General features: G+C 43.3%; 1 protein-coding gene across 3 annotated transcripts in view; it reads right to left on the minus strand.

Moving 5' to 3' along the window:
• Nucleotides 1–15321, minus strand: part of Optn (optineurin) — a 32165-nt gene extending 16844 nt beyond the window's left edge. For 2 of the 3 annotated variants that reach the window (XM_042686095.1, XM_042686094.1), the window contains exons 1-5: nt 15128–15321; nt 7334–7510; nt 6685–6887; nt 2472–2654; nt 315–388 (exon numbers count right to left, since the gene is read on the minus strand). In XM_042686095.1, coding sequence (XP_042542029.1) covers nt 315–388; nt 2472–2654; nt 6685–6887; nt 7334–7499 — 626 coding nt within the window. In that variant the 5' untranslated portion in view covers nt 7500–7510; nt 15128–15321. The remainder of the gene's footprint in view (nt 1–314; nt 389–2471; nt 2655–6684; nt 6888–7333; nt 7511–15127) is intronic. The other variant, XM_042686096.1, reaches the window with a different exon arrangement.
• Nucleotides 15322–22951: the final 7630 nt, after the last annotated feature.

The following is a 22951-nucleotide window of genomic DNA, read 5'->3' on the forward strand; positions in this document are numbered from 1 at the left end:
TATATGATGTCTCTTAGCTTTTTTTTTTTTTGCCTCATGTCTGGTGCTCTACCACTTGGCCACAGTCCCACTTTTGTCTTTTTGGTGGTCAATTGGAGATGAGTCTCATGGACTTTCCTGCCTGGGATGGCTTCAAACCAGGATCCTTAGACCTCAGCTTCCTGAGTAACTAGGATTACAGGAATGAGCCACTAGTGCCCAGTTTCAAAGATTTTTTTTTTTTAATCGCATCATGTTTGATATCTAGTGACAGGATCAAAGTGACAAGACTGCCCCATCTGCCAGCCTGACCGCTGTCATCTTATATCACATACATATCAATGGAGTCCGTTCTAGTGGGCCCAGAACTGTTCTTCATTTCTTTTATTGTCCCATCTGCTGCTTCTTCCTGAAGAAAAAAACAAAAGCAGAGATGAAAAGGATTTAATGTATTTGTAAGACAAACTATCCAAAAGGGGAAAAAGACAAAAGATCAAGAATTTTGATGACATGCCACCTGGGGAAACAACCCAATATTTGAAAGTGAAATGATGCAATTGGGTCATGGAAATGCAATAGAAATTCACTCTCTCAGTTCAGCTTCAGATTCTGTCAGGATTATAAATATCTAGGCTAAAGTATGAAGGTCGGGCTCCTCTTATTGAGCACACTCAACCAGACTCCATAAACATGAAAGCTTATCTCCTCCTCTCTTACTCCTTATCAGTTTCCTCTTTCCAGAGGTTAATGTCTTACCTAGCTAGGGACAAGTCCTTTTCTATATGTTCCTTTAAAATGAATAATGCTAAAACTTGCTGAATCAAAGTTTTCCAGGCCAGATTTACAAAGCAATGTTTTTGTCGAGCTGGCTGCCATTACAAATTTGCATGCATCACTGGTCACTTAGAAAACAAAAAAAGCTGAGACTAAATCTTGTAAGATTTGCAGGACAGCTAATGGAGAAAATTCTTCAAAAATACACAAAAATGGTTCTATATGTTTGGGTAGGCTCTTCTTTAAACCATAGGGGGTGTTTTCTAGTTCCCAGAAGCCAGGCAAGCAAAAAAATCATGCTGACAATAACTGTCACCCCTCTGGGAGGCAGAAGATGATGTCAACCATGAAAAGAAGCTTCATTTGGAAACTTGTGATGTTTGGGCTTCTTGAATTTTATCAGTTATTTGCCTGTGGCTAAAACACTCAAATTTCTGTTACAGGCATCTTTGGCCAGTAGCTTTTTAGACAGGCTATTCCATCAAAGTCTGCTTCAAATCTTGATTTCTTTTGAGACTTAAGCCACTATTAATAATCTATCATTTATTAGACACATAGCTGGCAAGGGTAGTAAGAGCCATTTTCAAACTCTCTGTATCCTTAGTGCAGCAAGTGAAGAAGGAAGTCCCACAGTATATTCCAAACATAGCTAGTAGTTTCACTTTTTTTGTTTTTTGCAAGTTATCTTCTATTCCTCTTGACTTATCTCTAAAGTACACTTTGCTCTTTCACAATGATTCTGTTTCTATATCAGCTGTGTCCCTTGCCAAGGTAAAGGACAGTTTCTGTGTCAGAAGATTGTGTGTTTCTCCTTCACTGTCTAATCATTTTTGTAGCAGGAAAGACCTTCTCACAAGGCGCTTTCACCTGCTTTGCTTTGCTCAGAACACCCAGATGCACTTACAAGAGACACTTTACAAAAACTTAGGGATCAGCACATACCACCTCACTTAGCCCACTTCATTTTGGGTTGCACAGACATGGCATCAAACTTCATTCTCAAGGGTGCCTGGGTAGCAGCTGTTAGAGGGGAGAAAAATGCTTGATACCCCCTCAACCTGCCACCAGAGCAGCTCAGCTCTTCTACCTTTCTCTTTTTGATTACTATACTTCCTCAGTAGATTCAAACAAGTGTTTGAGAGACATTCTTTTACTCCATTTGACCACAGTTCTGTTTACCTGAGTGAATTGCTCAACAGAGCTTTGAGATTGGCTTTGAAAAAATGGACAGAAAGTTCGCTTGTGGTTTTTGGGGTTGTTTTTTTTTTGAGTGTTTTTTGTTATATTTTTGCCTTTAGGTCAGTCATAAAAAATATTTAATTTGTGAGAACAAGTTAGCAAAAAAAGATTGCATCTTTGATTATAAAAGGTAATTGATTTTGTTTTTTTAGTACACTAAGAGTGTTGCTCAGAAAGTTAATGCTGACATTTAGCTGTCAGCATAGAGTGTTTGCCTAGCATGCACAAGGCCCTGGGTTCTATCCCCAGGACCACAAAAAAGATTTATAAGAGACAAAAAGGATCAGTGGACTACATAGCAGTCTTAAAAACAAAGAAATAAATGAACAAAAGGGAGGGGAAGCCAAATGATCTCTGCTACCCAGAAATTTCCTCACTGTTCAGCTTCCCTATGTTGATACAATAGTGATATTTGTTTCATTTATCCAAACTAGGTTTTATAGTTTGCTTAAGGCAGAAACACAACCCTAACTCCTTACAGTCACTCTAATTTCAACGAAGGAATCTTCTGAAGAGGTGCTGGAGTTCAGCTTAAGCTGTAATTCTGAGACGATGCCCAACAAGTCAGCTTTCTCAGCCTGAAGGCGGGCTACTTGGGTCTTCAGCTGCTGCACTTCCTGCTCTACTTCTGCCTTGGGAAGTATGAAGTCAATGGAGGGGTCCTAGAAATGATAGGGGTAAAGTGAATAGGCAAAACCAACTAAGGACCTAATGACCAAACTTGACTTGGCCATCTACACCATTAACAAACAACGCCATTTCTTAACTTACTTTTTGTCCCCTATGCTTTTTTCCCTGAGACAGAATCTCACATGGTAGCCCAGGATAGCTTCAAGTCCATGATCCTCTTGACTCAGCCTCCTGAGTTGTGTGGTTACATGCATGCACCACCACACCTGGCCTTTATTCATGCTTTAAGTAGAAGATACTAGCTCTTATTTGACAATTTATTCTGATATATCATCTAAAATGGAAATTTGGGGGCTGGGGATGTAGCTCAATGGTAGAATGCTTGCCTAGCATGCACAAAGCCTTGAGTTCAGTCTCCAGCACCATAAAATAAAATGGGAAAAACATTGTATTATTTTGTTATATTCAAATAACAGAAATTTAACATAACTTGTGCAGCACACCAATTAGTCAATCATCATGAAAATGACAGCCAAAACTGGCAATGGTAGATTCATTCACAGTTCAAAATTCCAGAAAACAAGGACAAAAGCTATAAGAATAACTTCCAGCTCCTACTTTTCCTCTGTTCCACAAATGTCCACTCTTCCCTCACTCTTCATAACCTAGTTAGAAATCAAAATACCAAGGATGCTATTTGGTATTAGTAAAAAAAGGGTTTCAAGTTCTCTCAACATCAGCTGGTAAATATTCTTTGTGGAAAATTTAATTCTGCTAAAAGTAAATCAGATGAGACGCACAATTTAAAATTCATAGATGGGTACCAATGGCAAGAAAAACTTAAAATTTCATCCCATCTAAATATGAAATAACAAACATTAAGCCAAGCAGTGGTGGTTTATACCTATAATCCTAGCTACTCAGGAGGTTGAGATCTGAGGATCATGATTCAAAGGCAGTTGGGGCTTTGTGAGACTCTTAATTAGCCACCAAAAGACTGGTAGTAAAGCTGTGGCTCAAGAGGTAGAGTGCTAACCTTGAGCACAAAACCTCAGGGATAGTGCCCAGGCACTGAATTCAAGCCCAAGGACCAGTTAAAAAAAAAGCATTTATATTCTGCTGCTGTGCGGAATGTGTTATATTTACCTGTTGCAATGACTGCAGAAGACCAGCTTTTAGGAGAAAGCCCCTGGGAGTAGGGAGAACAGATGACTGCTAATGACTGGGGAAATGACCTTGAACAGACTCCCTGAAGTTCCTGGCTTGGTCTTCTTGGGCAAGAAGGAAAGATGTTGATACCATATGGTCCATAGTTTACTCCAGTGACCACCCTGGTTCTTCCCCATGAACCTGCACGGTGCTTATATATATTCATCACGCCTCAGTTCCCTTTCTAAACTGTAACAGATGCGAGTATCAGAAAATTTCAGTACAAACTCTCAGGCCTTAAACTTAAAAGGAGAGTGAAAAATAACAAATGTCTCAAGGCCATCAGCTATTAAAGAAAAAAAATCTTAATTCCCCTTAGGCATTTAAAGCATGAGCAATTAGCACCTACAGATTCTCCAAACATATAATTTATTTATTTATTTATTTATTTATTTTGGGTCCGGTCATGGGGCCTGAACTCTGGGCCTGGGCACTGTCCCTCAGCTCTTCAGCCCAAGGCTAGCACTCTACCACTTGAGCCACAGCGCCACTTCTGGCTTTTTTCTTATGTGGTGCTGAGGAATCGAACCCAGGGCCACGAGCATGCAAGGCAAGTGCTCTACCACTGAGCCACCTTCCCAGACCCTATAATTTAAATAACATTATCTTAGTATGAGGAAGACACATGGCTGGATCATAAACCAGCTAGTTCATAAAATATTAAAAACAGAGACACTGGTGCTGACTTGCAACATGATTTGCCCTTTGCACTATTGAGATAAGGCTCTCTTTTTTCAGACCTATCTCTTGCTGGCAAACTATCACAGGCTTCAGAGAAGAGCAACTCATTGTGTACCCAGAATTAGGTCTGTAAGGAAGGACAGAAGTCTGTGCAGTAATGACTCAAATGAAAGAAGCAAATTTAAAGAATGAAAATGTTAAAGCTTAACTTGGAAGTAGGAAGTAGATAAGGCAAGACTATGCCACTTTAGGAATCTTTACCATTGACTTCTTGTACCCTCTTGACCCCTCTGAAGACATTTATAGAGAGAGAGAGTGTGTGTGTGTGTGTGTGTGTGTGTGTGTGTGTGTGTTCCTGAGGTTTGAACCAACGGCATTCTAGGCAAGGGCTTTTCCACTGAGCTACACTCCTAGGCCTAGAATGTTTATATATAACCTTCAATAGGGTAAGACCAGGGATATAAGTCTGTCATATTAGAATTTCAGATGACCAGGCTCATTCTTCATTAACTTTGGGAAATCGAGAATACATTTACTTAGCCTTAAACACCTTGCAGTTAACTCTTTAAATTCCCTTTCATCTTACCACTGAGACTCTTTCCCTTCTTTTTCTGGACTGGAACTCTTGTGGCTCATCTCTCCAATGTTTTCTCCAACCCCAGCAGAAACACCTAGCACATCTGACCACTTCCCACTGCCCTTTGGGTAACACAATTTCTTTATCTTTTCATGTGTGTAAAGCCTTCCATCCCACAGTCCAGGAAAGCTCACACTAGGCTAAGACACCAGCTGTAATCCTAGAGGGAAAATCTGTCTAATGACCTTTGCCTTGCTACTTGCACAATTGAAGGTTACAAAGGGCACTCTGGAGATAACTTTAAGGCCTAATTCAGTGAAATCAGGTAGAAGTGCTCATGCCTCAACCTCACCCTGAGGACGGGAAGGCAAAGCTCCAAGGGAAATCCTTACTCCTGTTGGGTGTAGCTCAGAACACAGGAAAAGCCCTGATGGCTTGGGGAGATTTTCTAGCCAGCATCTGTAGAAAACAGCACTATGGATGGGCAGCATGAATTGTGAAAACTCTGAGGCTCTGAGTCTTTACCAAGGAAGATAAAGACTAAATCATAAAAATGTATTCCCTTATTTACAATAACTAGTACATGTGTAGGACAAGCAGAAAAGGTCAAAAGCTATGTATATATGACCAGATAAGACGATGTTAAGCGAAAAAATGAACTCTAAGATAGGGACACACAAATATCTTTTTTCTTTCTTGCTATTGTTTCTAACATGTTTACAATGTACCATGTGACTTTTTTTTGTTTCTTTGTATGTTTCTCCCCTGTATAACCCCTGTTTTCACTGTATTTGATGTTGGTGCCCTGCATCTTGTATATACACTTCTCTAATTTGGGGAGGGGAAGGGAAAACAAAATGCTTAAATAAGAATACAGGTTGACCCATTGTAACAATGATATGTACAAAACACTATGTTGAAAATGAACTTTACAACTTGGGGTAGCTGTAGAGGTGAGAGGGAAGGGATGGTTGGGGAAAAACAAAGGAGGAGGCAACAATGTTCAATAGGAAATGTACTCATTACCTTGCTCATGTAACTGTACCCCCTCTGTACAGTATTCTTACAATAAAAAATGTACAAAAATGTATTCAAAAGTCCCATGGAGTAAAAGGGAAAGGAGAGGCAGAGAAGCAATGGGAGGGTCAAGGAAGTAGAGCTGGGTGTGAGAGGCTGAAGGTCAAGGGTTCAAGAGCTGTTATTCTCTTCTTCCTAGGTTTCCTTCTTCCAGTGGAGTCTTGCTTGGAACTTGGGTCCACTGATCAACTGCCTTGAAAGTAATTGCCCAGAGTTCCAGTGTTTTTTGTTTTTTTTTTTTTAAATTTCAACTTCTCTCAAGAGCCTTCTAGAAAAACCATAGGCAGACTTCCACAAAATGATTACGGTCAATATGGTTAAAGTCTTACAAATTTCTTCCAGTGGAGGTAATGATTGTTAAAATTGCAACCAATCTTTTCAGCAAAAACACTGCTTTCAAGACCATGCAAAATACCAGTCCTGTCTGAATCGCGAAAGGTACTGATCAAGGAGCCTAGACAAGTAAGATTGGACAGCTAATATTAGAAAGTAAAATCACAGTTGATCAGTCTGCTCACCTCAAATGGCCTCTCCAGTTTCCCCTTCAGCTTTCCAAGTTCTTCCTTCAATTTCTCATTTTCATGACTCAAAGCCATCAAGCGTTCTTTCACTTCTTTTTTCTGTATCTCAAACAGTTGACGCTCCTCCTTCTGTTTCTCTGTCCAGGCTGAAAGCTCCTCAAATCTCCCTTTCATAGCTTGATTGTTTAGCTTCATGGCTTCTGTGAGGAAGAGAATCCGGAGTGAGGGAGTCACACACCAGAAGGACGGAGCTTGAACTTGTGATCTCAGCCATATGCCACTCCCTTTCTGTGCTTTTGCTCAGGAGGTAATATTCAAGACTATCTGTATTCACAGCAAAACTTTTTCTTTCTTGTCCTCTCAGATAGACTGTCCTTATGCTATTTCCCTGAGACAGAATAATCCCCCTCTCCCTGGCCTCCCCCATGCTAGGCAACTGCTCTCTCACTGAGTTCCATCTCCAGCCTGTAGACATACACTTTCTATACTTTACCTACATCCAGAAATAAGGAATTAAAAGCACTTTAGCTCTGCAGAAAGCCACCCCATGCTGCTTCCTTTCCAGGGATACAGACAGTGAGCTCACCCAGGAGCTGATTCCCAGGAGGCCCCTAAGCAAAGCTCATGGGCTGGCAGCCTTGCTCACCTTTGAGCTGATGGTTCTCAGCCAGGAGTTCTTTCATCTGCTGTAGCAACTCCTCTGGGGTGAAGGTCTCCAGGCTGGGGTGAGCCAGGCTAGGGGGTCCATTTCCTGGGGTTTCACTGGGACTGTCCCCTTTCTCACTCAGGTAGCTCCAAGACTGGTGGGACATGGCAACAGGTCCTATGGAAAAGCCACAACTGAAACTATGTCCCCATCTCTGCTCCGTGTCTCTGAGTCTTGCCAATTATTACTGTTAACAGGATATAATTATTATTATTTTTTCTTTTTTTAATATTGTGAAAATACCATACAGAGGTGTTACAATTACATGGGCAAGATAGTGAGTACATTTCTTATCAAGCATTGTTGCCTCCTTCTTTGTTTCCCCATACAATCCCTTCCCCTCTCCATCCCCCACTCCCAACTCCCCTTACCAACACCACCACCCCACCCCCATCCCCCACCCTGCCAAAGTTGTAAAGTTCGTTTTTCGACATAACGTCTTGTACATCTCATTGTTGTAATGGGTCCATCTGTAACCCTATTTAAACAGTTTGTTTTTTCCCTTCTCCTCCACAAACTATATCAGCATCAAATACAGTGAAAGCAGGGCTTATACCCTGGGGGAGGTACATACAAAGCAACAAAGAAATTGTCTTATAAATATGTTGGAAACAATTGCAAGAAAGAAAAAAAACATTTGAATCCTTATCTTGGGTTCATTTTGCCTATCATCAACTTGTCTGACAGTTTCTGTTTGTCTCAGACATATACTAGTTATTTGCAAATAAGGGAAACCATGAGACCTATATTTCTTTGGGCCTGGCTTACTTCACTTAATATAATTTTTCCAAGTCTTTCCATTTCCTAACAAATGGGGCAATGTCATTCTTTCTGATGGAGGCATAGAATTCCATTGTGTATATATACCACATTTCTTGATCCATTCATCTACTGAGGGGCATCTGGGTTGGTTCCATATTTTAGCTATGGTAAATAATGCTGCAATAAACATAGTTGTGCTGGTAGCTTTAGTATGGTTTTGTTTGTGATCATTTGGGTAAATGCCCCAAAGTGGGATTGCTGGGTTATAGGGGAGCTCTATGTGGAGTCTTTTGAGGAACCTCCATACTACTTTCCAAAGTGGTTGAACAAGTTTAAACTCCCCCCAACAATGCAGTAAGGTTCCCTTCTGTCCACATCCCCTCCAGCATCTGTTGTTATTAGAGTTCTTGATTATAGCCATTCTAACTGGGGTGCAGGATATAATTATTAAACCATTAAAATTCATCTCATAATATATTACCAATTATTTAATTATTAATGACTAAGACTTATTCCCAAAGTTGCCAACTTTCCCTTCATTGCATTTCAAACATTGTTGATTCTTCCTTTTAAACAAAAAAGGCATATCTCAACTTGAAGGAATATGTGCCTGGATGTATAGAGAAAAGTAAAGGTATGTAAAGGTACCCAGTGAGGAGCTGAGAATATAGAAAGAGGGGACAATGTAATGGGGACCAGGACAGTATCTGAAGACACAAAGTGACACTAAATGAAATTTCTTCTACAAATTTTTAAGTTCAAACTTCCTTATTTTTGAGCGAATTATATGGAATGTGAATTACATCTCAACAAAGCTGCTTAAAAATCTCATTTTGTGTCTTGTATTATTGGTTAAAAACAGGAAGAGCCAGGCACCAGTAGCTCAAACTTGTAATCCTAGCTACTCAGGAAGTTGAGATCTGAGAATTGCAGTTTGAAGTTGGCTGGCTCAGAAAAGTCCCCATGAGACCCTTATCTCCAATTAATAAATCAAAATATCACAAGTGGAGTTGTAGCTTAATTGGTAGAACACTAGACTTGAGTACAAAGATGCTCAGGGACAACAGCACTCAGGCCCTGAGTTCAAGCCCCACAACTGGCCAAAAAAAAAAGGGATAGGTGGGCATGTGACTCAAGTTAAGAGTACTTGCATAGCAAGCACAAGACCCTGAATTCAAATTCCAATATTGTCAAATAAGTAAATAAATTTATTTAATTAATTCTTTAAAAGAGAAAAAAAAAACAAGTGAGAGCTGACATTTTTCAGTGCTCACTGTGGGCTGAAACATTACATGTCTCTTGTTTATTAAAACCCAAAGCAGTTGTTTTACAGATGAGGAAATAGTTCCCTTGGCAAGCACGGCTTGCCAAGGTCAATCAGTGCCATTGGGTATCCACTACATGCAGTAACAGTCCTACACAATGAAGTTACTGCTGAACTAGGCTTCCATATTATATTCAGCACACACCAAAGACACACCAAAGATGTCATGTTTGACTAGTGCATATTCTGGAAATATTTCTATAGCTATCACTGTCAACACAGACACATAAATGTAAGATATGAAGAAATCCTGAGCTGGGTGCTGGTGGCTCACACCTATAATTCTAGCCACTCAGGAGGCTGAGCTCTGAGGATCGTGGTTTGAAGCCAGTCTGATTCTGTTCTCCAATTAACCACCAAAGAGCTGAAAGTAGAGCTGTGCAACAAGTGGTAGATTATTAGCCTTGAGCAAAAAAGCTCAGGGACAACACCCAGGCCTTGAGTTCATTCCCAAGAACTGGCACAAAACAAAACAAAACAAAAAAACTCCTCAACTCCATTTCTTTATTACTCATCATTCAGGCAAACAGACAACTTTCTGATGCCTGGATGCACACTAATTTTCCTTTTCACACTTCATGAAAATGATGTTTTTCCATCAAGAACTGATGTGGACGAATTATACAGCAAAACAAAGTGAAGGTAACTCCTCTCCTCTGAGTACACACACACACACACACATACACATATACACACACACACACATACGCCCCCCCCCCCCCAAATTCTATGAAAGTAAGAAGTAGCTAAGGTCTGGAGTGATGGTTGAAAAAACATACTATTTCTAAAAGATAATATAACCACAGAAACCCCTTTTATTATTTGGCAATACTGGAGTTTGAACTCTGAGTCTTGCACTTGCTAGACACGTACTCCACCACTTGAACCATCCTCCAAATCCCTTTCTGCTTTAGGTTTATTCAGTTTTGCCTGGGCTAGCCTGGGACCCTCCTATCTATTCCATGCACTTAGCTGGGATGACATGGTCAGACCAGTATGCCTGGCTAATTTGTTGAGATAAGGTCTTGTTAACTTTTTGCCCAGGCTGACTTCTAACAGCACTCTCCCAATCTCTGCCTCCAGAGTAGCTGGGATGGAAGACATGTACCACCACACCCTACTACAAGACAATTGTAAATTCATCTATGTAACAGATATTACGCAATGATGATATTTGCTGTGTAACTGAATTTCTTTTTTTACCCCCTTTGGAGGTGGGTGGTTGGGACAGGGCCTCATACCCCCAACCTGGCCTGGAATTCTGAATTCCCCTGTCTCTACCTTCAAAGTTCAACCTATAAGCCAACCTATCTGGCTTGTGAGCCTCTAGTATCTGGTTTACATACCAAACTGGTTTAGAAGAGACATTGGAAATATTCTACCACTTAGCATTAGACAGCTAAAATATACTTTTTTTCCCACCTAAAAAAGAAATTTGGCTAAACTTCCAGTTGCTGACTTCCCATCAGATTTCATTTTTGCATAAATGACATGGTGCTAACATTTCATAAAATGATATTTACTGAATACTGTTTTTCTACCTATTTTGTAGAAGGATACTAAAAATTCTGGGTAGTTGGTCTAATAACAAAATCCTTGTAATGCATATCATTTACTGGCCAACATAAAGCCCTTTTAAATATACAGTGATTATGTAATACTTCCAAAAGGCCAGGGAAACATTTAACAGATGTTCAGTTTTATTTTATTATATGCACAAATTTCCCCTTAATGGCTTTTTTTCCCAAGCAAGAAGGAAAAGAAAGGGAAAGAGAAGGCAGAAAGGTAGAAGGCAGAAGGGAGAGAGAGGGGGAGGATGAAAGGGTAAGAGAGAGATGGCTTTCTTGAAAACTATTCAGCTTTCTTTCCTCCTGGACCTTCACCTTTACAAAACCCACAGATACAGAATAATAAAGTTAAAATTGGTTCTACTTCAAACTTGCCTAGGTTGCCCACCATTTTTCAAGGACATTGTAAAAAAGCAGGCTTATATAGGGAGAAAGTAGAAAAATCACTTGTACCAGAGCATATCATGTAGCCTTGGGAGCCACCTCATTTCCTGTGATTACTTAAAAGCTCATTTATCCAGTGATGACCCTTATGGCAGTCTCATCTTAGCAGCCTTATATTCTTAAGATTCTAGTAAAATCAGTCCTAGGAAAGAAGGGAAGGAAGAAAAGGAGAGAAGGAAGGAAAGAAAGAGGTAAGGAGGGAGTGAAAGAGGAAAGGAGAAAGGAAGGAGGGATTTTATTTCCATATCTGCTGCCTGAACACTTAACTATGTACATTATTCTTTTTGTTGTTGTTGATAGTTGTGGGGCTTGAACTTGGGGCCTGAACATTGTCCATGAGCTCTTCTGCTCAATGCTAGTTCTCTACCACTTTGAGCCATAGCACCACTTTGTTTTCTGGTGGTTAACTGGAGGTAAGAGTCTCACGGCCTTTCCTGCCCAACCTGGCTTTGAACCATGATCTTCAGATCTCAGCCTCTTGAGTAGCTAGGATTACAGGTGTGAGCCACCAGCGCCTGGCACATTCTTATTAATTCCAGAGGACATATCATTCTGGTAGTGACTTGACCTTGTAAGATGTGAGCATAAATCTCATGTCCCTGGAGATAATGTAGTACAATGCTTTGTTTAATGCAAGAACATCTTGTCTGGTTTCCATGGTGTAGGGTCACACAAGGGAGGCTTGGAGACTTTTCAACAACAGGGCACTGACCCTAGCAGGCACTGTCCACTCCATTCCATTCCAGGATGGCTCTGACTGCCAGAAGGTCCTCACGTGTCAAACAGCATCCGACTTCCACTGACTTCTACCCAGTGGACACAATAAGCTTAGGCCCTTACCCTGGTATAGGAGAGTCTTCAAAGTTTCTTGTTCAGACTAATATCTAGCTATTGGCAAATTTTGGTTTGGGTTCACAATGGACCTGAGCAAGATTCCAAGGCTGCATTGACTAAACCCATCAGCATTCTAGAAAAGCACTCAGAATGTATACAGACCCCAAAGGAGTTAAAGAAGCCTCACCATTACAGGCATGGTTGATTTAATATGATACAAATTGAACCTGGATGTCAAGACAGGAGTGTGGGAGTGATACTTGCTTCTTTCCATTCCCTTCTTCTCCTCAGCCATCAAATCTAGTCAGTTCACTTCTAAAATGCTTCTAAAACCCACCTCCTCTCCATCCCACAGGGGTGACTCAGGAGCTTCTGATTTTGTCTGGACTTTGGCGATGTTGAGCTTCACAGACAATGGGTTGCCTGTGTCATCTACTGCTGTATCCTCAGCACTGAGAACATTATAAGGAAAGGCCAAGCAGGTATTTTAATGAATTTTAATAGCCCCTCAATGGCTTGATTTGCATCTTTCTCCAGTTCAATCCCATTACTGGCTTCCTGGTTTCTTTGGGAACAGGACATCACCTCCTGAAAACATACCTATTCTCATATAAAGCAGAGTTTTTACCAAGATAAATAAGGTGTCTCAGCATCTGGGCCCAATTTGTCTACCAACCAGTGTCATTTCCTGTCACCTAACCACTGCTCCACATCAAAGGGTTTACAGTTCCATGCATTCCTAGCCTCTGAGCCATTCCCTCTTTTATGTCCTTGGGCAAATGGTGACAGTTCAATGTCCAGCTCAAATATGACTGAAGACTGAACTCTCTCCTCAGGTACCCAAAAGGAATTTGCAGTCATTCTACCTTGGCCTCTCTGACAATCATGATCATCACCTTGTGCATATCTATTTTCTCCATCTTATTCTACCTAGAGACTGGAACACAGCAGGCTCTCAGTAAGTGTTTGTTGAAATGAAATTAAAATACAGTATAATGAGGTACTTGTAAGTCTAACACCGGGGAAATGCTTCTTGCTGTGTAAACGACAAACCCCACATGCTGGTATTGCTGTGGCTTCCCCCACAGTTGCTCAGCATTCATTTCCACATTCTAGACCTCTACTTTGAAAACTTACTTTAAAAATTAGACCTGCTTTCTGAATGACTGCATATCTCATCCCTGGATATTGTTTCATAACACATTCTAATATTTCTTCATCATACATAAGCCAGAGTGGAAACAGTGAAAACTTTTTACCATAATAGTTTAATTACTAATCTTTTCCTTTGAATTTTGGCTCTATTATTTCATAAATCCTAAAGAACTCATGAAATATGATGTGTATACAAAGCTCAGAAAAGCAGGTTGGGGACTGGTAGGTGTATTTTGTATTCTATTCCTTAAGGGAGGAAGGGAATATGAGAACCAATTGCTTTCAAGAAGTCTACTTGGGCTGAGTGTTGGTGGCTCACACCTGTAATACTAGCTACTCAGGAAGTTGAGATCTGAGGGTCAGGGGTTAGTAGCTAGCTGGGGAAAGAAAGACTATGAAGCTTTTATCTCCAATTAACCAAGAAGAAGCTGGATGTGGATGTGTCACATCTAGCTGGCTGCTAGTAGAGCAGCCAGCCTTTAGTAGGAAAAACTAAGGGACAGTGTTCACATCCAGAGTTCATCACACACACACACACACACACACACACACACGTCTTGTTGCATAATATGCAACCTAAAGCCCAGTTGTCAAAAAGACATTTTCGTAGTAGGTCCACAACATAGAAACAACTCCAAAAACTGATTCAATGTAAAACCATACCAAGACCCACAGACTCATCAACCCTTGTCCTCAGGTCACATAGACACTTCACTGTGTCCGGTCCATTCTAGGGTAGTCCTTGCCCTTGACCTCTGCTCCAGGCTGCTCTCAGCCCAATACAAACCTCAACCTATCCTGGGAGGCAGTCTGGACTCCCTCCCTGTTTCTCCCTAGGCATAGGTGGCTGTCTGGTAAATTCTGAAGGCATTGGGCATCCCAGCTCTGCCTTCCTTCCTTTCCTAATACTTCCAAGTTGTTGATTCTGTCCTTAGGCCCATACAACAGAACTCCTGGTAGTGGAGGTGAGGCTAGGCCAGAAGCTTCTTGCATTTTCTGAGTCTCCTTACACACTTCCCAGGGTAAGTGATTCCCTGGAGGTTCTCAGCTTCATGAAACATTCATACTCCTCTTCCTCTCCTTCCCCCCCCCCCCTCCATCTCTGTGTGTCTGTCTCTGACACCAGGTTTCATATTTGATAGACCCCACTGAGCCCTGCCCCCGCCCCCCGCTCGGAGAGGGGTCACATGGCCATTCGGAACCCCCTCATTAAGGCAGTCATTTCATGCCTCCCCAAAGGGTACCTTTAGCCATATCCTAACTATCATCAGGAACTGGCCGCACAATCATTCTCAACCTGTGGGAAGACGTCACCCTCAAACCACCTCGGTGACCTGCGGAGGAAGTCACCTGCCGCGGGCGGGCCGGGGGTGGGTTAACCTCCTTGAGCTGGCCTGTCCCCCCCCCCCCCCCCCCCCCCCCCGCCACACACACACACCTCCGCTACACCCTGATGCCCTTTCCCACCAGGTCAGGGTGGATCGGCTGGGCCTGGAGCCTCCCCGGGACCGCCGTCCCGCGGGAGGGCCGCCCCGCCCCTCACACCCCCACGCGGGCAGCCCGGGGGGGCCGGGAACCGCTTCCCGGGCTTCCCGGGCGCGGGCCCACCCTGCCCGCCCAGCTCGGTTGCTCCCCTTCCGGGCTCACCGGCCGCCGCGATCGGTTCCCTCCGAGTCACTGCGTCCCCGACATCGCGGCCCCGGAGGACAGCTCTGGACCCGGATGCGGACGCCGGCCTGGCGATCAGCCGTGAGGGGGACAAGGGGGGGGGGGGAGGACCGCGGCCGGCCAGAGGCTGACGCGCGGCCTCGCGACCTGCCCGGCGCCGCTCAGCTGACCGCGGCGCCCGCTCCCCGCCCCGCGCCAGGGAATTTCCAGGACCACGCCCACCGAGGACACGCCCCACCCAGGCCACGCCCCCGCCCCGCTCCGCCTTCCTCCTCCCCTCGTTCCTCCCCCCGCCCCCCGCCCCGCCGGTACCCGGCGCGGTCCAATCCCGTGGCTCCCGCCCGGCCAAGCCACCACCCGAGTGAACAGTGGAGACACCGAGGTGTCAGACAGACGGTGTTAATTAAACTATTGTAATTAGGCCAAGTACGGGCAATCGGGCTTCCCCGCGGCCCGCTTGTGCGGCTCCCCAGAAGGAGCCACAAGAGGTCGCTGCGCCCCTCAGGAAGAGAAGGAGGCTCCTGGCATCCTCGGAACCGGGACCTTCATCTCCGTGTGGCTGTTTAAAAAACCCTGACGCCGAGGCAGAGGAACAGCCTCTATTGCTTTACACGTGATTCTGCCTTAATTAAAGACGAAAGCCGGCCGAATGCTCCCAGGTCTATGAGTACCTGGATGCTTCAGACCCCCCAGGCAGGTGAGATCAGTGGATTGACCTGGATTCAGTCTGGGAGGCTTTCTCTGGGCCGTGGAAAATACAGATCTGCTCACCAGAGGAGGGAAGATGCCGCTGCATGAGATAGTAGTATTACAGGGTAGGCCACGACAGGAGAGAAGACCTGCCCCGATTTGCATTCCAAGCACCTGCCCTTCACCATGAAGGACACCCGACACCCGTGGCACCTGAGTGCAAGGTCTTGGTCAAATCCTTGCTCCAAACAACAGGACCCCAATATAAGACAACAGACACTGGGCGGGGTCCCAGGTGATCTGGAGGAAAGTCCGTGAGCAGCTTTGTCAGGGTCGAAAAGGATGCTTCACAGGAAAGACTTGATTTGGTAGCTGATGCTGCTCAGATCTATGGAATTAAGCTGTGTGTGGCTAGCTCTCCACCTGCTTTTAGACCGGAAGGAACAAACAAACCCAGATCCCTACAAGGAAAAGGCAGGTAACACTGTAGTAAACGGCAAAGGTGAAACGTGGCAGTCTAGACCACCTACTGCTGCCTGTCCCTCTATGTTGATGTTCGTTTGGCCCCTACAGCAGGCAGGCAGGACCTGAGAATATAGTTAATAATCAAAGTCAGTCACACCCAATGGGCCCCCACTTATAACACCAGTGACAAGCCCCACGTTGTTCTTTCTGAGTTTCTGCTAGAAATTGGAGTTTCCAGGATCCCCTTGTTGGATTTTATGAATTTGCTACAGCAGCTTACAGAATGCAAGGAAACAGGTTCGTTTACCATTTTATAAGAGTATTTTAAGTCATATAAATAAGTAGAGATGAGGAGTTACATAGGGCCAGGTCTGGGAGGCTTGCCAGTGCAGACACTTCTGACCCTAGGAAAGCGTGGTATGTCCTCCTCCACAAGGACATGTCCCGGCCCACCTTCCTGGAAATTCCATGTGTTCAGCCACCCAGGAGCTTTCCAAACCCCATCCTTTTGCTGTTTTGTTTCGGAGGTACTGGGCTGTTGGAAACACACAATGACCCTCTAGTGTCAGAAAATGAATAGATGCACAAAAGATACAGGAGATTTTTGTCCAGGCATTATACTTCTCTATGAAAACATAGTCTGCCACTCTCCCCAGGGCGAGGCAAGTATACACTGGGTGGGGTGTTCTTCATGGCTTTTTATCCTAACTCAAGGGGTGATGCCCTTTTCCTGTTGCTAAGGAGTCAGGCTCACTTTTTTTTTTTTTTTAAACAATTGGTTATCAGGGTGATAAGGTAATACAAGAAAGTTAGAAATCAGTTTGTCAGTGAAAGTCCCTACTGAGGGTGGGTGTACTCTTGGAGGCAAAGGCACACATTCTTCTCATCATGGGTGGCTGGGAATGGTTACACTGCAGGAGATTGGTAAAGTCAGTGGAAAGTTCCCACTCAAGGAGGGAGGGGTGAGGTTGCTGTTCTTTATTCCACTGACAAAGATTTATACACCAGACATGACTGGCTGGTCACAAATAACACAGACGATAGGTACAACTGAAGCCAAGAAGCACGTAATTCCAGGAAATATCAATATATAATAGTGACTGGTTACAAGATGGAGACATTTTAGTTTGACAGAAAAGATGGTGTCTTCTCACAGGGCTTGAACTCAGGGTGTCACACTTGCTGGAGTGGTGCTCTACTGCTTTGAGATTTTGTTAATTTTGAGGTAGGATCTTGAACTTTTGCCTAGCTGGCCTGGGTTCCCTCACTTACACTTTCTGTGTAGCTAAGAGGACAAGGGTATGCCACCATAGGCAGCTGGGTTTGTGTTGTTGTTGTTGTTGAGATGAGGGTGTTCTTTTTCTCCTGGTTGTCCTCTTACTTCTGCCCTCCTAATCTCTATCCCTGAGTTGCTGGGATTATAAGGAGCCACTGTCCTCAGTCACCTTGTTGTTGTTGTTTTTTATGGAAGCTTCATTATACAGGCATGATTGACTAACTCATGGGCCACTAGTAATCGCCTTAATCTTCAGCCCCTCTCCCTATCCCAGAAGTTGGAGTTGGACTGAAATTCACAAGCCTCTAATCTTGTCGTTGATCGAACCACCCCCATCCAGATGCTACCTAGAGGTCACCAATCACCAATCAATTTATGACCATACAAAAAAAGACAACTGTCATTTTCAAGATTCCTAGTATTTGGGAAGTTGTATGCCAGGGAGTAGGAACAAGATCAAATGTATATTTCACAGTTTCACAGAGGGCTAGAAAATCAGGACCTAAGCCCTGAGCCCCAAAGTCCTGGTATAGGAGAGTGAGGTGAGGGAAGAGGATTGCTTTTTGTGGAGAAAGGAGCCTGGGGAAAGAAGTAGCAAAATGGTAATTTTCTTCCTCAATCAGTGCATTTGTGCCATTTGTGTGGGTGGGTGGAACTAGGTTCGTGGGACAGGTGTGAATCATACTACAGGGTGTGTGTGTGTGTGTGTGTGTGTGTGTGTGTCTCTGTGTGGTATGTGTGCACATATGTGCATGTACTTGAACTCAGGGCCTGAGTGCTATTCCTTAGCATTTTCTGCTCAAGGCTGCCTCTCTATTACTTGAACCACAGCTCCACTTCCAGCTTTTTGGTGGTTTGTCCCAGCTAAGAGTCTCAACCTTTCCTGCCACAGCTGGCTGCTGAAACCATCAAGAGGTGTTTTAGGTCCTTTTCTCTTACCTTTTAATAAAAAGGTAAAAAAGTGTCAAGGGTAAACAATATTTGAAGGTAAATAGTGGGACGGGACCTCTCTGTTACCCTATGAGGGAAACTGAGGCTTCTTTGTTCCCACTAGGAATTTGGTCCTTAGTCCTCTCCCTCTTGGGGAATATATCTTTGGTTTGATTTGTTCAACAGTGGGTCACTCACTGTCAAAGTTCTTTCCTATTGGATGAAAGTTTTTGTCTGATTGGGCCCCTCCCACTGGGCAAAAATGGGAGGGATCTGAACCTGCTGTTCCAGGGGCAGGAACAAGAAAAGATGATTTATGTCCTCTATTTGTATACTCCCAGGTGAACCTTTGTCTCAGTCACCTTCTATCTCCAAATGCCTTGCTGAGGCCAAATGCTGTACCTCACTTTCAAACCATAATCCTCAGATCTCAGCCTAGTGAGCAACTAGGATTACAGGCGTGAAGCACGGATGCCCAGCACCTACTCCAGTTCTTAAATAAAAATTACAGGACAGCGTTGTTGCCACAGTTTTGGACTAGGTTTCTATAGGAAAGTCTACTGCACCAGGCTAAAGATCAAAATGGTATGCCTAAAGATCAGTGTATGTTCTGAAATCCTAGCATGTGGGAGAAGAGGCAGGAGAATCTCCTGTTCTAGTCCAACCTGAGTTCAATAGCAAGACCCTTTTCCAAGAAACAGACAAAACAAAACAAAAAATCAAAAACTCATGCTAGAGTCCACTCATCAAGCTTGAATTAACATTTATCTGATCTGAGAAGCCAGGACTTTTTTTTTTTTTTTACAACTGGTTATCAGGGTGATGAGGAAATATAAGGAAGTTAGAAAACACTCTGTCAGTGAAAGGTCTCTACTGAGGGGTTGGGCTTGCCAAATTTCCCACTGTAGTTTCACTTGACACTACAATAATGAGGTTTCCCCTGCCCCAATTCTCACACAGAAAAGGCGATCTGATGTTAACCAATCGGTTATTTCTCAATTGTTCCCTCCTTGCCTTACAAAGAAAATAAGTTGAAGAAGGCCAATCCACTTCCTGGTTTCGTTTGTTTCTATTTTTCTGCCCTTTTCTTCCTGTAAAAACAACCTCTTTTACCTGACTCATCAGAAGATTTATTATCCTATTTGATGGAATGATATGTTGCTGAATCTATCATGAAGAATACAGCCAATTAAGATTGTTAAACTGAGCAGTAGTTAACACCTTTAATTTTAGCTACACAGGAGCCAAAAATGTGAGGATCAAGGTTCAAAGCCACACCATACAGGAAAGTCCATAAGACTAATCTCCAGTTAACCAACAAAAAAAAGCCAACAGTGGAGCTGTTGCTCAAGTGGTAGAGTAGCCTTGAGCAAAAAAAGCTAAGGGACATTGCCTAGGCCCTAAATTCAAGCCCTAGTACTGGTACTACTACAACAACAGCAGCAAAAAAAGATTGTTAAACTGAACTGTTGGAACTTTGACAAGGTATGTTAAGCCATATTAAGGGGAGATAAAAATGAGCATCAGAGAAGTTGTGGGGGAGGAAAATCCCACACAAGATAGGTTCCAGCAGGAGAGCTCTTCTATGGATTTAAGATATTATTTTCTCCTTGGTTTTAGAGTTTGTAGAGGCTGGGGTCTGCCAAGCTTAATGTGATTTTCCAAAATGTTCCCATAATAGAAAAAGGTCTAATATCCAAAATATACAAGGAGCTCAAAGAGCTCCCAAAGCTAATGAGCAATCACTAACTGTGCAAAGAAGCTAAAGAGAGACTTCTCAGAAGACATAAGAATGGCAAAGAAACACATGAGGAAATGCTCAACATCCCTGGCCATAAAAGAAATGCAAATCAAAACTACTCTAAGATTCCATCTCAGCCCTGTCAGACTGGCCAACATTATGAATTTGAACAACAACAAATATTTACACCGTTGGTGGGAATGTAAACTAATACAGCCTCTTTGGACTACAGTCTGGAGGCTCCTCAACAAACTAAACATAGACAAATCGTTTAAATAGGGATACAGGTGGACCCATTGCAACAATGAGATGTACAAGACGTTATGTCAAAAAAACAAACTTTACAACTTTGGTGGGGGGGGGGATCGGGAAGTGAGAGGGGGAAGGGGGAGATGGGAAGGGATGGGAAGGGGAAACAAAGGAGGAGGCAACAATGCTTGATAAGAAATGTACTCATTACCTTGCCCATGTAATTGTAACCCCTCTGTATGGTATTTTCACACACACACACACACACACACACACACACACACACACACACACACACAAAACTAAACATAGATCTCTATGACACAGCCATACCACTCCTGGGCATCTTCCCAGAATATCATAAGCCAGGATATTGTAAAGATACTTGCACAACCATGTTCATTGCTGCACTATTCACAATAGTCAAGATGCTGCACAATAGATGAATGGATCCACAAAATGTGGTAACTATACACGGTGGAATTTTACACAGCCACTAGAAAGAATAATATTATGTCATTTGCAAGGAAATGGATGGACCTAGAACAAATCATGTTAAGTGAGGTAAGCTACATTCAGAGAGACAAACAATGCATATGTTCTCTCATATGTGAAAGCTAAATCTAAAGTACACGGGGACATGATAAATTATATATGTCTTTAGACAGTCACACAGTGAGACCAAAGGAGGATACTCATAGGGGAGAAAGAAAGGTACAATGCCTACATGTATCTGATCATATAAAATAATATATATTATGAAATGAACTCCAAGAAATGGATATGAGTTTTTTTTTCTTTGTTGTTATTTCTGTTTTCTTTTTTTTTGGGGGGGGGGGGGGCGGGTCCAGTTGTGGGGCCTGAACTCTGGGCCTGGGCGCTGTCTCTTAGCTCTTCAGCTCAAGGCTAGCACTCTACCATTTGATCCACAGTGCCACTTCTGGCTTTTTTTTTCTTTTTGCTCATGTGGTGCTGAGGAATCGAATCCAGGGCCTCAGGCATGCAAGGCAAGCGCTCTACCACTGAGCCACCTTCCCAGCGCTTCTGTTTTCTTTTCTTTCTGTCTGGTTTGTTGGTTTGTCTGTCTTTGGGAGGATGGGGAGGCCCCAGAAGTTGAGGGAGAAAGGGTGAAAAAGGGCATCAGTGGTGCTCCCTGGACACTGTTGAAAGTGAACTGTCTAACTAGTGGGTGGAGAAGGGAGGGAGGGACTGGGAGAGAGTGAGGGAAGGAGTGGCAACATGCGCTTATCACCTGACTCACATAACTGCAATCCCTCTGTATGTCACTTTTATAATAACAATGAAGTAAATTAAAAAATAAATCTGCAAGAAAATAAAAAAAAATAGGAGAAGGTTGGGCCAGATACAAAAATTATGGTAAGTGGCTATTAAAGGACCCGATAGCTTAAGATAATTTTGGCCCTTGGTCGTTATAGTAATCTAGACGGTCAAGGTCAAGCAGCCAGTGGGCTTCAGAAAGCTTCATGTGAGGTCTGGCCACTTACCCTAATCTGGCCATTAATGAGATGAGTAGTGGAGAAAGGCAGAGAAGGGAGATTTGTTTAGTGTGGGCAGTGCCCGGGGAAGAGGGGAAAGTAATCACTTTAACCCATCTTCAGGGTGCTGAACAGGAGTTTAGGTTTACACAGAGGAAGAATTAGGGCAAAGAAGCCATTCTAAAGTATAGCCAGATTGATTATTATCCCAGTTCTGACCCTGTCAGCCCTGGTTGCTTTGAGGAGACGATCCGGTTCCTTTGAGGTGGGTATTACTATTGGTGGATGGATGGAGGGATGGTGCTCTGTCTTCGAAGTTCTGCCCTTTCAAGGTGGATACAGGTTTAGGACAATGACTGAGACTTCTGGATGCCCCTTGGGGACTCTGAACTGGGATACCATAGAAGCTGCTGGTAAGTTGCTTCAGTTTCTCTTACTTTTTGATATCAGTATCACCAGTTTTTGTGGGATTTTTTTTTTTTTTTTTTTTTTTTTTTGCCAGCGCTAAGGCTTGAACCCAGGACCAGGTGCTGTTCCTAAGCCTCTTGGTGCTCAAGACTAGAGCAGTACCACTTAAGCCACAGGGCCACTTCTGTATTTTTCTGAGTAGTTTATTGGAAATAAGAGTCGTATGGACTTTCCTGCCCAGGCTAGCTTTGAACCATGATCCTCAAATCTCAGCCCTCTTGAATAGCTAGGATTATAGGCGTGAGCCACTGGTGCCCAGATTTTTTTTTTTTTTTTTTGTCAGTGGGACCTGAACTCTGGACTCTGGGCCTGGGTGCTGTCCCTGCGCTCTTCAACTCAAGGCTAGTGCTCCACCACTTGAGCCACAGCACCACTTCCAGTTTTCTGGTGGTTAATTGGAGATAAGAGTCTCATGGGCTTTCCTGCCTGGGTTGGCTTTGAACCGTGATCCTCAGATCCTAGCCTCCTGGGTAGCTAGGATTACAGGT

The sequence above is a fragment of the Dipodomys spectabilis genome, unplaced genomic scaffold (genome assembly GCF_019054845.1).
Source record: "Dipodomys spectabilis isolate Male_0828 unplaced genomic scaffold, ASM1905484v1 ptg000096l, whole genome shotgun sequence".
In the NCBI taxonomy this organism is placed as follows: Eukaryota; Metazoa; Chordata; class Mammalia; order Rodentia; family Heteromyidae; genus Dipodomys; species Dipodomys spectabilis.